Source organism: Montipora capricornis, chromosome 5, assembly GCF_036669925.1.
Source record: "Montipora capricornis isolate CH-2021 chromosome 5, ASM3666992v2, whole genome shotgun sequence".
Classification (NCBI taxonomy): domain Eukaryota; kingdom Metazoa; phylum Cnidaria; class Anthozoa; order Scleractinia; family Acroporidae; genus Montipora; species Montipora capricornis.
The window spans coordinates 17,752,721-17,765,220 of record NC_090887.1 but is presented as its reverse complement, the minus strand read 5'-3'; the positions used below and the strand labels follow the sequence as shown (position 1 = coordinate 17,765,220).

The window sequence follows — 12,500 nt, the reverse complement described above, 5'->3', positions numbered from 1 at the left end:
AACTGACAACATTTATTTCCGAACAGGAGTACAAGGCTTGTCAACGATTTTTTTCTGGTAAGTTGAATAAGGAATAACAGGTTTGGTCTTATTCTGCTTTAGTTTGTGATAAAATATCAATGCGTAGGGCAGAATGAAAAATTGATCAATATCTACTATCAATTAGCTTGATATTGTGTTTGCAAGATCATGCATTGTACACTGTAGTCTTAATTAACTTGCATCTAAACTCCCATACGTATTTCCCAGGTGCAAGGTCAGTTACACGTATGAGATTATTATGACTGCTTCAAAAAGACAATACCAGTGTAAGGGAACAAAATGTAATCCCACAAAATATCCCAAAAGTGTGGTGGTTACTTTAAATTATTTTAGATTTTTTGATGAAATGATTATCAGAGGGATCCAGTATTCCACTGCCAGTATTGTACCGTCCTAGAAAAATACATGTACGAGAGAGAAGACTCATCGAGATGAGGGCCAGATGATGAAGTACGTAATCTCAAGCCTGCTTGGTTTCTTCCTCATCACGTTGCATGGCACGCTAGGAAACAAGAAAAATCAAGGGTGGTGTTTGATTGTGCATCCCTAACTGGTAGGAATGAATGAGCAGTTGCTGAGGGTAGTTACTAAAACATGGAACGACCTAAAACCACCTACAAACACCCATCTGCAACCACCTACAACCACCTCAAAAAAATATCTACAGCTATCTACAACCACCTTCAAAAAATCAACAACCACCTACAACCCGGCAGGTCTTTTCTACGGGTAACAGGCAACAGGTAACAGGAGCGTTGGTGCATCTAGGTGTTTTTATGGTGTTCTTTATGTCTGAATATGGTGTTAGTGATGGCCAGGTTAAACTCTGAACACAGTGCAAGAAACAGTTCCCCGTTGCTGTTGCATTTCCCTGTTCCATGTGGACCTATGACTCCAGGCCACTTATCTGCATCACTTCCCATCCTTGCGTTCATGTCACCAGCTATTATCAATCTGTCATCCTTTGGCACTTTGGAGAGGTTAGGGTTACGGTTAGTTCTCAGGTCACTGTAGAATTCCCCTTTTACTCCTCTGGGTTAGTCATTGTAGGTGCATACACGCTCAAAATAGAGACATAACCCTTTTTCTTCAGAGGCAGACGCATAGATATCATCCAATTGTTAATAGGTGTGGGTTCTTGCTCCACTTCTCTTGCGATGGAATTCTTAACTGCCAAAGCATCACTTGCCTCACTTCGATGTGCTTCTCCCTTTTCGCTCCAGAAGAAGGTGTAGCCTTGGTCCACAATACTGTCATACCCTGGAGGTCTTGTCTCAGAGAGCGAAGCTATATCGATCTTGTATCTAGCAAGCGCCTTGGGCACCAGTGCAGTCTGGCGCTTTGGTCTAGAAGAGCTGCCTCGGTCAAGTAGTGTCCGTACATTCCATTCATGGATGTTCAGCTTGTTACATTCTAGCTTACTTTTCGCTGGCCGCTGCAGTGAGAGCGAACCATCGCAGACCTTGGTATTCCGGGTGACGTCCGAGCCGGCATCAGTTTCATTTTTTTCAACCATAATCAAAGAACTGCAGGCAAGATTGTTGAAGTGAAACTAGGTTTTGCCTTGTTGCTAGATTCGCTCTCTCGGCATATCAGGGTAAGAACCAGCGGCGAGAACAGGCCGAGACATCCAGAGTTACCTGACTGTTGCAGCAGTTGACCGACAGATAGTTTTTGATTATCTCCGCTCTACAGGACACTGCGGGCCCTTGACTAGGCGTGGTCCAGCACAGACCTTGTGACAGAACTTGTGTTTCTACCAGATGGCAAGTCTCACCGTCGTCTCAAGGAACATTACAAATGGACACTTGAGGATGGGAAGGGGGGGGGGGGTTGAGTCGCTGGCGAGACGCCCCAATTTACCTTTACCGAGACCTTAAACGATTGTGTTTGAGATCAAATGGAATTGAAGACCAGTCACCCAGTGGTTTCCCAAAGGAGTTGTTTCGCAAAAGGGGAGTTCGCAAACCTCTTGAATTAGCTTGTGACCGCTGAAGTGTCAATTGGCAAGCGCCATGTCAACGGTAACTAATTATTGCATTAAAATTGGTTTGAGGGATGTCGGAAAGGAGCGTGGTAATCACACGAACTCCGATGTAATTAGCTCCAGAGACAACCTCAAATAGATATATTGTAGACTTCGTGACTAAAAGTGCAAAGGAAACGATCTTACATTTAACATGAAAAAACCTATAGAGTGGTCATTTCCGACACACATGCGTAAGTACTTTATGAATAACGTACGCGATGAGTAATTATATATTAGATATACTATTCTTAATTGTTTTATCTTTTATTTTTAGAGGGCATTTTTAATATGGGAATTCAGTTTCCCCCTATTGCTTTCCTTTACCTATTGTACTTTTGTATATATAGTTTCTTTTGTAAATTGGTAAGAAGCTTTATTAAAATTAAACTTAAACATGTTTTGTCCGTTTATTTTGGTAGTTCCGACTTACGCTGGTTTCACCTACAATAAGCGATCTCTTCGCAAACGCTTTAAGAACAAGGAATAACATACATATGCTTAGTCCGTTCATTCCTTTCTAATTGACGGAGCGCGTTATCCTTTTGCGGTGTGTACAGTCCCTACGCTCAAGGACCTCGTCAAACACTCATATGCATATAACTAAAAGACCATATCCGTACCGACTTATCCTTTGACGGTCTGTGCACTCCATACTAATCGTTTGACAGGAGTTTGTAGAATATGCGAGTCAACTCGCAGTTATTGAAAGCTAACCCCTTTAAAATGGTTGCTTAGACTTAAGTACTGTTTATCAGCGCTATTTGAAATGGGTAAAAAAGGTAAAGTGTCTGTTACGAGCCTAGAAAGGCCCATCAGACGGGCGCTTATCTCCGGTCTCTGTAGCATGAAGCCACTAGGAGTATTTCTACTCCGCCCTGGATGGGATTCTAGTCCATCGCAGGGTTTATTTATACACCTGGGTGGAGAGAGGCACCGTGGGAGTAAAGCGTCTTGCCTAAGAACACAATACAATATCCCCGGCCAGGACCCAAACCCGGACCACTCAATCCGGAGTCAAGCATTCCAACCATGAGGCCACCGCGCCTACCACATTTGAAATGGGTGCTTAGACTTTAATTCGAATCAACATGCGCGACTCGCATGGCTTTCTGGCTCGCATCATGATAGGTAGGTAGTAAAGCTTTATTAACGGTATCACTTGATTAAAAAAATGCTCTTCCAGCGAGCAGGTTACATAAAATTACAAAACGGCACAAGCTGAAAACTCACAATATCCTAATAGTAGTTATATCGGATACTTCCACTCAGGTTAGACAGGTATTCATCAAATGGCGTCGTCAATCAGAAGGACAAAAGAAGGGGGCGTGCATAAATTAAGGGAAAGTTGGGGTATGACGCAACGCAGCGTAACCCTAACACGTGAAACAACACGTGCATCGCATAAATTACGGTTAGGTTGATGAGATGCCAGTCACGTACCTGGCGAAGTGTGTGCATAAATTAGGGGCAAGTTTGAACATGTAACCGTAGCTCCACAACACGTGCAAATTTCGGTGTAGGAAAATATATTAAGCGCGGGCGTGTATGGCGTATAAAATAGTAGTGTGTGTGCATATCATTTTGGTGGTATGTGAATATCCTGGTTGGAGAGAGCGAGAGCTCTGTCCGGCACAGCAATCAAACAGTAAAGATCAAGCGAGTAGCGCAATAAATTCATAATATGGGGACAAGAAACCAATCACTAACAGACAAGAGGACCTCACTACAATCAATCAGAAGCAGCCAAAATGACCTCATCGAAACCGATGAAAACACGACAAAATGAAAGTCTTAACGGACAAACGAAATATTCCAAACCAAATGAGCGCTGTCTTGCAATGTTTAAAGCCGGTCACACTTCCTTGACTGTAATAGAAGCGCTATTGTTTGAGGGTGCAGGGATGGCGCAGTGGTGAGAGCACTTGCCCCCACCAATGTGGCCCGGGTTCGATTTCCAGACTCGGCGTCATATGTGGGTTTAATTTGTTGGTTCTCTAATCTGCACCGAGAGGTTTTTATCCGGGTACTCCGGTTTTCCCTCTCCTCAAAAACCAAAATTTGATTTGATTTGCGTTAACTTGTTAATTCAATTTACAGTGTCCCCAATTACTGCTCTACGGCGCTAAAAGATTAGACACATATAAATAAAGTTCCTTTCCTTTATCCAAAGCGATAATCCTTTACAAGAGTTTACGATTTTCTTTGCATAACGTTCGATTCGTTTTTCAATCAAGCATAGCATACGCTACCAAACATTTATAAGAAAAGGGAGCAGCAATGGTTCTAAAATTTCGAATCACTACGGACCTTTTTAAACGAGAGTCAATGTTGTTCAAAGTTTTCTTAATCTGGATTTCGAGAACGCTCCGTATGAATGAAGGACGTGAATTGCAAACCTCCAGCTTGGATCTCTTGACTTTGTAAACTGTTCCGTCTTGCGTTAGCAGGAGTTTACGCTTCTGGCCTTTATGTTCCACAGACTTAACATCGAGGACTTTGAGCACGCTCCGATTTTTTTCTCCGCTAGCAACGGAGGCACTTTTACGGAGTCTAGTGCGTCAGCTCAGTCACCGTGATGTACGATCTTACACGCGCAAACCTTTATTTCTGTTTGGTGATAAGTTTGTTTTGGATATAGCAATCTTACACATATCCGTGATTGGTTTCTTGTTTTTTAGTCAAGTTGTAGTCAACTTTTTCTGTGATGCAGATAAGCAAAGAAACTGACCGTGCATTTCAAATGCTTTATTGAACTCAACAAAACCATCTTATTAAAGCTGATCGTTTCGGCGCAAATTACTTTACGTAATACTTAACTAATGTTCCTGCCGCTATGGATGCTCTTAGCAGCTAAGAACTTGTTTGCTATATTTGAAAGAAACAGTTCTCTTTAAACAAATGAACGACATAACATAATCATAACAGTCATTACCTTATCCAAAAAAAAAGTTTGTTTTGAAAAGAATTCTCAAACAATGGCTTCGTGCAGGAAAAAGCGAAATGTAAATATTGTTTATAAAAGAGTAAATTGTGCTATTGTGAAAACGATTAATCCTGCAGCTGGCATGGAAATATGCATATCGTCCCTCCAGCGCTGAGGCGAGGCGACTTATTTGTTGTTCCTTTGGTGTGGCGCATTCGTGTTTACCTTGATACCTATAAGGAGTTGTGTAAATGTTTTTATGCAGGCGAAGGAGTTAACAGTTTGCGCAATCTAGTACACAAGAGTTTTTTCAACACATTTGGCCTGCTTTTACATTCTTCTCCAGCTTGGATGTTTTGACTTGGTGAACAGTCCCGATTAGTACATTTCGAGTGGGATTGGTTAGGTACCTTTTCTCCGAGCAAACCTGAGCAGGCCCCTGTATGCTGTAGGGGGGGGGGGGCAACTGACAACAACAGCGTTGCTCCGAGCAACTTAGAGTAACTCCGACCCGTGACTGGGCTGCCCGGGGTTCAATGAATGTGATAATCAGGTCAAGTGAAAACTAAGCGCAGTTCCAGTATTAAAAGCGTTGTATACCTACAGCTCATATGTGAGATAAATTTGAATGTTCTTTGATAAAAATTCAACCAGCAGGCAAAAATTTTAATTAGACCAAGTGAATTTTGTGGCCTGGTTAATAAAACTGTTGAAATATGCGAAGAAAAAGATCTTCTATGGTTCTTAGGTGTTTAATTTCTATTGAGGTAAAACAATTTTTTGTCCAACAGTAATCTTCTTTGATCAGACATAATATTTTGTCTTAGCTGATCAGTACTTTTCTCCTTCTTTCTCCACAGAAGACAAAAAAAGAGCAAGCTGTCCAGAGGAAGAGGACGCGGCAAACATTGCTGTCAACGTTGAAAGCTCTAATGATAGCCATCACCCCAACAGCCATTTATTTCTACCTGACAGATTCAACCTGCAAACAGTTCCCAGTCGAAGCACTCACGAGAGTTCACATACACTGAGTCAATACACCGCAGCCACAGAGACTCGCAGAGGCCACAATCGTAGCAGAAGTGCAGCGAATTTATCAGTGCCGAGAGGACTTCTTTCACAAAGGAGACCGAAAAGGGGTCAATTCAATAACTCAGTGGCATCAAAGGCCGTTAAAAGGGCACCAAATCAGTCGGAAGCTGTCAAAGGTCCCGGAAGGAGTCCATGTGGAAGAGGGAAAAGAGGGCGCGGACGTGGTAGAGAGGAACAAGCTAGAAGTAAGTTAATGAGAAATTATGTTCTTTTCTTCTGTTTCGTGGGGGTCACGAGAAGTGAATTTGACATAGTTACTGGTTTTAGAAGATACATGATAGTTACATTACTTCCTTACAGACCTATGATCATCATACGAACTCTCAGTATTTATTTTAAAGTAACGTAGCATTCTGAACTCTCTCCACAGGGTCCGAAGCAGAATCTCGAGCGCTTTTTGCAGCCTCTCAAGGGTTTTTACAGCCAGACATGAAATACGAATGGAATCAGTTGTATGTTTTGGGTCTCCACCATAAGACATCGCAAGATAGTCTCAAGAATTATATTCAAATTATTAGCGGCTATGAAGTTGCTTCTGTGCGTTGGTTCAAGCCAAATGGAAAAGCAATCGTGGCGCTGAAAACTCACAAAATAAAAGGCAAGCACAATACAAGGTGCAAACTAAGCTGCCAGATGCAACAAAGTAAACAAAAACTATGCTCAGTCTGGGACGGAAATAAAATTTTCAGGCACTGTGATGTCACGTTCCACGGTTGACCAGTCACTGTGACTGTTTCGTTGTATGAATGGGTTCATGTAGAGGTGACTTGCTTCTAGGATAACCGTGCGCTCGGCTAACAATCTCGACTATTTTGTTGAAAGCCCTAATACTTAAAGTTATTTCACACAACATAAGCCAAGTTTAAGCTCTGGCCAAATGTCTGATATCTCTCAGTTTTGTGCGTCTTGATCTTTTCACCAATGGAAGGAGAATGCCAGATGTCAGTAACTCAGCCTCTACTTTGTAGTAAAATAAGAGGTTGAGAAGAGCTGCGTCCTCTCTCTAGTTCTTGTGTAGCTAGGCACTTATAAGCTATACTAAATGAGGGTTACTCACACGTTTTCATTCTGAAAATGTCCTTATTTTGGAGTTAGCATTACTTGCACAAGTTGAAGATCGTCTATCTTTGTTTAATGCAGATTTTCAAGACATATTACGAGGACAGGGAAAAAAACCGACGCTAGATGGTGTGACAGTCTTGATTGAAAGAGCACCACAATGTAAAAGCATATATGTCAGCGGATTTGCTCCATGCACCTCTAAAGATGAGGCACAGATGTACTTTGAAGAAGAAGTTGGCGCATTAGATCCGGCTCGGGGAGTAGTGTTTAGCCCAAGTTGGGACGAACAGGAAGAGAAATGCAGAATAAAAAGAGCTATTGTGTACTTCAGCGACAAACAAAGTGAGTATAACTATTTCACTGATAACCTAATGGAGGAGCTCATCAAGAGGAGCCTCTATTTCCCATACTTGGCTAAGAAGATCTTAGAAGTCAGCCCTTTCCCAAGTAGATTTATCATTAAAAACAACGCTTCCCTTGGGAGATTTCAGCGCACCCACTGTTGTCAAAGCCAAGCAAAACAAAGCTATCTCAGCGTCTAGGGAAATATGATGCTTTTGCGAGGGAAAAACCTGTTCCTAAAAATAAATTTCCTCAGGGAAAGGTTGACTCAAGGAATTAGTAGAGAGAGAGGCTCCCCATGATGAGATCCTCCCTAACGTTGTAATTTCTCTCAGAGTATGTTTAAATTTACAAACTGCCAAGCTCTTTTGATGGACCGGACATTACCTGACCAAGCGGACAGGTTATCTGGTCGTCTTTGACTAAACCCCATTTTTATTATGCTTCGGTTGGTTATCTATTTACCAGGTTTGTTTCCCCCCGCTTTCCCTTTTGGTGCCTTTAATTTCTTGCATCTTCTGTGATTGGGTTAATAACTTTAAGGTTTACGGACTTTCACTAGAAATCGATCTGGCATTAAATGTTTTTCTTGCTCATTCCAGGTCAGAGGAAAGCATTGAAAAATGATCACTTCCTAGACGACAACGCACTGCATGTAGAGGCATTTTATCCATTCTTGGGAACAGTAAATCCAGTAGATCAACCAAAAGGGTCGACGCGCCCCACCTCTAGTGACCCTAAAGGCAGCCGAATACCTGAGTTTTACAAACTTGTTGATCCGAATCTCATGGAGTTTATCATGGAATCAAACCAATCTAGTAAGTTGAAAGGAGCTTTAAACGATCGCGAAAAGACCCATATTAAGTGGAAAAATGGGGCTTCGTACGCCCTAGTAAAATATGCTGAGAGGAAACCGGACAGTGAATTTGAAGAGCTGGCTTGGAAAAAAAGATGCAATGAAATCGTTGATTCCTGTCTAGATAGTTGCGATGCACGTGAATTTCCTATAGATGAGGAGATTTGGGATGAGGTAGCCAATCAGCTTCCACAGATAGAACGCCAGGTGCTTTCCAAATACACAGCCAAAGTAAAGCTGATGGAGACATCTCATACTCTTAAATTGATTTGTCTAGAATCCAACATGCTTGACTTTGCCGACAAGTTAACAAATCGCTTGAAAAAGATTAAGCAAGAAGTACGTGAGAAGAAGATGGAGGAAAAGATAAGAAATGACATCTCCCTTGTTAATCTGCAGCTTTTTCAAAATGCTAAAATCGAGAACATACTTAAAGAAGAATTTAAGGAGGACGTTCGAGCTGAAGTCAAATTGGGCGACCGCGCTCTTGTCTTAAAGACACCTAAAGGACTCATGTTGCAAGTCTGTTGGTATCTTAGGCAACGTTTGGACGAGATCGATGAATGTGCCATACATATTCCACCAGAAATTGTAGACCTCTTGCAACGAAAGCCCGGAAAGAGAAAGATGGTTGCCGAATTGCCGGCAGGATGCGCCTTTACTGTTGACCACAAGAGAGGAAGGGTAATCTTTCTGGGTAAAAATCCCCCTGAAACAAAAGAAGGAAGCCAAAGGGCTAAGAGCGTGCTCGTCAGTGACCAAAGTATGGCAGTAACCACTAGAGATAATAGTCTTTTGAACTCTGACAAGTGGAGTGATCTTTACAAAAAATTGGAGAAACGACTAAAGATCAAGGTAAGACGCGAATTGCACTGCATTGCTGTCTTTGGATTCAAGAAAGACGTCATGGAAGCTGTGACGAAAATGAGAGACTTTTTTAATGAGAAAAAAGCAACAGAAGGAGAGTTTCCCCAAGATTCGCTGCTACATCGAAGGATTTTCAACGAATTTTTCAAAGATGATATAGAGGAGATGGAGCGAGAGCTTGCGCGTTATGGTGTCAAGATATCATTCGACGACAAAGGGGAGCTTATCAAATTCAGCGGAAGCGAAGAAGGCGTCAAAGAGGTGGAGGAACGGTTGTACGCCCTGCAAGAGACAATTAAAGAGAAAACTTTCAGAATTTACACACCTGGAATGAGAACATTCTTAGCACAAGAGGAAGGAAGGCGATTGATCGAAATGGTTGAACGAGAAAAGAAGTGCATCATCAGTGTAACTGATTTTACTGGCGAAGAAGAAGGTGATGATGATGAAGAAAGTGAGAGCGATGAATCACTAAGCAACAGTTGCGATGGAGACGAAATTGACGAAAATGAAAACACTATTCTCACTTCTGAAGGCAAAATCGTGACTTGGAAGACAGGAAACATCCAGGAAGAACAGGTGCGAGTAAATCACGAACAAGTGCACAAGAGCAAGCCTAAGTGGCATTTTTCGGTTGGCAGTTTAAGAAAGAATGATTTTCCTTAGATTTAATATTAAAAAAACAATCTTACCCTCGACAGAATACGATTTTACGATCCTATCCCCTCCCCCCCCCCCCCAGTTCTGTTTTTTCGTGACAAATTTTTTTTTATGGGTTGCCTAGAAAACTTGAAGGGAGCACTAAAATGCGATCACGAAGATTATCATCATACAGTAAGTTGTTCTGCTACCACATAAACATAAATCCCTTAATCACCCAAACAACGACATTGCTGAAGTAAAACCAATCCTAATACAGACGTTTACTTTTAATCTAATGCAGGCAGACGTGTTAGTATGTTCCGTCGGCTCAAATCTAATGCTATCCGTTGGTGCAATCGCCAATGCTATGAGCAAAGCAGCAGGTCCGGAATTACAACAGGCGTTATGGGAATCGGCAAAAGAAGCAACAGCTGATTTGGGTGAAGGCGACATCATTCGCACTATTCCTGGAAAATTACCTTGTCGTCATGTTATTCACTGTATATGCTGCCCATGGAAAGATGGAAGTAACGAGCAAAAGCAGGTTAGTGCGGGAACATGCAACATGAACAAGGTCATTTTCTGCAAAGGGGTAGCAAAAGCATTTCCAAAGGAATTTTAGTTTTTTTGTCTACTATATACTTACATGAAATGATTCATATATATCCTGCACGAATTTGGTTTTCACCTTAGCCTGCAAGGCAAGTACGAAAATGCATAGTCTAAGAGGCTAGTCAGATCAGGACATATACTTGTAGTATTTATATTTTATAATACAGCAAGCAATTCTTGGGCTAAATGGAGCACTCTGATTGGCTGATTTTTGATCGGGATTTTACAGTACGCTTCATTACCATGGAAACGGTCCGTTTCCGTACTCTTCTCTCTCTCTCTCTCTCTCTCTCTCTCTCTCTCTCTCTCTCTCCCTGGAAATTCAATTTGAGCGAAATACGAACAGTTTTGAAAGAGCTGAATTTAATTTTTTATCACTACAGTACAATTATAGCAAGCGGAATTTAGTTTTACCTGTAAAAAGTTACCGTTCAAAGTTTATAGAAGACGAAGATGTCCAAGATTCACCAAAGCGGAGACGTGTCCGATCGCTCAAAGAAACGATGCCATGTAATAAACAACTTACTACCCACACTTGCGCAGGACCGTACTGGGGAATATTGGCCCTGGGTCGTTTTTATGCGGACCCGCGACCTCGGGCTAACATTCCCCAGTGAGACCGTCGCGCTCAGTTAGGGTGCGTTCGATTGACCGTATTCCGGAATAGGAATACTTGGAATATAAGTTAGAAATCTCTCATTTTTACGGAGATTTACGTTAAAATTGTCAAATAGCTGCCAAAATACTATTTTAAACAAATTTTTATTATCCTTGCTCCTTCAAAACACGCCAAACATACGGTTTTAATCATCACTCCACGTATTCTTATTCCGGAATAGGGTCAATCGAACGCGCCCTTAGTAAGAGGTTATTATTGAATAGAAAAATAGAAAAGCAAGGCCAGGACGTCGCATAGTCACACCAACTTAAAAATACCATACCTCTAAGGCCCATGCTGAAGGTGCTTCTTTCCTCGTTCTTACCTCGGTTAGATATTGATCGTTAGGGTTAGGGTCTCTCTTTTGTTTTCTCACCAGGTTCTAAAAAAGCTGTTGTGCAAGTGTTTTGATATGGCGTCTGAAATGGGAGCTTGTTCTATCGGCTTACCACTTATAGGAACTGGTGGACTTGGTTTTCCACATGAAGTTGCGGTCCACGTGATGATACAAGCAGCCATTGACCACAGTCAAACAAACCCAGAGTCACCTATCGAGGAGTTCAGGTTTGTTGTGTTTAGTGATGACCCGACTGGAATCGAAGCAATCGAAGACAATTTTATTGGGCTTAAGAAGGAGCGCCAGCCAATGCGAAAATATCGAAAGCAAAATGTACCAAAACGAAATCCTACGCCTTTCCTTATGCCAGAGCTTGAGAATAAAGATGTGGAGTGTGGACAACTCAAGGTACGAGTCGTGAAAGGAGATATAACCAAGGAATCCGCTGAGGCAATTTGCAATGTTGTTTTTCACGACCTTGACATGAGAAGTGGAAGCTTGAGCAGTTCCATTGCTGCGGTTTGTGGCAACGTCGTACAGGAAGAGCTGCAGGCACAATTGCCACAACGTCCAGGGGATATCTTGTTAACGTCAGCTGGAAGGGCAGCAGCGATGAAAAAGATCGTGCACATAGTAGTGGGATCTTCCAAAATGAAGCATCTTCAAAGCTGTGTGGAGAAAGCTCTTAAAAAAGCTGATTCCGAAGGATTGCGTTCCTTGTCCATTCCAGCGGTTGGCAGTGGAAGATTGGGTTTATCAGCGGACGACTCAGCGGAAATAGTTTTCGCGGCAATCCGGGCTTTCACCGCCAGTCCGTGCGCTTCAATCCGTGAAGTTAAAATCGTAGTTCAGGACGATTCCATTACTGGAGTATTTGTGGCCAAACTGGAAGCAATCCAAAAAGAAAATAGCAAATCCTTGTACTGTGAGAAAAACGATGCTGAGGGGGCCACAGACTGTGGTCGGGGAATACTTGAAGATTCCACGGATGAATCGACAGCAGGTTTTCGGCGCCAAAACGTTGTTATCCATGGTCGG

General features: G+C 42.1%; 2 protein-coding genes across 3 annotated transcripts in view; both read left to right on the top strand.

Moving 5' to 3' along the window:
- Positions 1 to 77, top strand: part of LOC138048460 (D-inositol 3-phosphate glycosyltransferase-like) — a 5,194-nt gene extending 5,117 nt beyond the window's left edge. Inside the window, exon 4 of the mRNA XM_068894647.1 lies at positions 1 to 77. This exon is cut by the window's left edge and continues 147 nt beyond it. Coding sequence (XP_068750748.1) covers positions 1 to 77 — 77 coding nt within the window.
- A 5,783-nt stretch (positions 78 to 5,860) lies between these two features.
- LOC138049729 (protein mono-ADP-ribosyltransferase PARP14-like) overlaps positions 5,861 to 12,500 on the top strand; it is a 9,862-nt gene continuing 3,222 nt past the window's right edge. The window contains exons 1-6 of one of the 2 annotated variants that reach the window (XM_068896136.1): positions 5,861 to 6,271; positions 6,457 to 6,684; positions 7,227 to 7,490; positions 8,093 to 9,792; positions 10,157 to 10,399; positions 11,505 to 12,500. The exon at positions 11,505 to 12,500 is cut by the window's right edge and continues 499 nt beyond it. In XM_068896136.1, the coding sequence (XP_068752237.1) occupies positions 6,516 to 6,684; positions 7,227 to 7,490; positions 8,093 to 9,792; positions 10,157 to 10,399; positions 11,505 to 12,500 (3,372 nt within the window). In that variant the 5' untranslated portion in view covers positions 5,861 to 6,271; positions 6,457 to 6,515. Of the gene's footprint in view, positions 6,272 to 6,456; positions 6,701 to 7,226; positions 7,491 to 8,092; positions 9,793 to 10,156; positions 10,400 to 11,504 lie in introns of those variants that run through there. The other variant, XM_068896137.1, reaches the window with a different exon arrangement.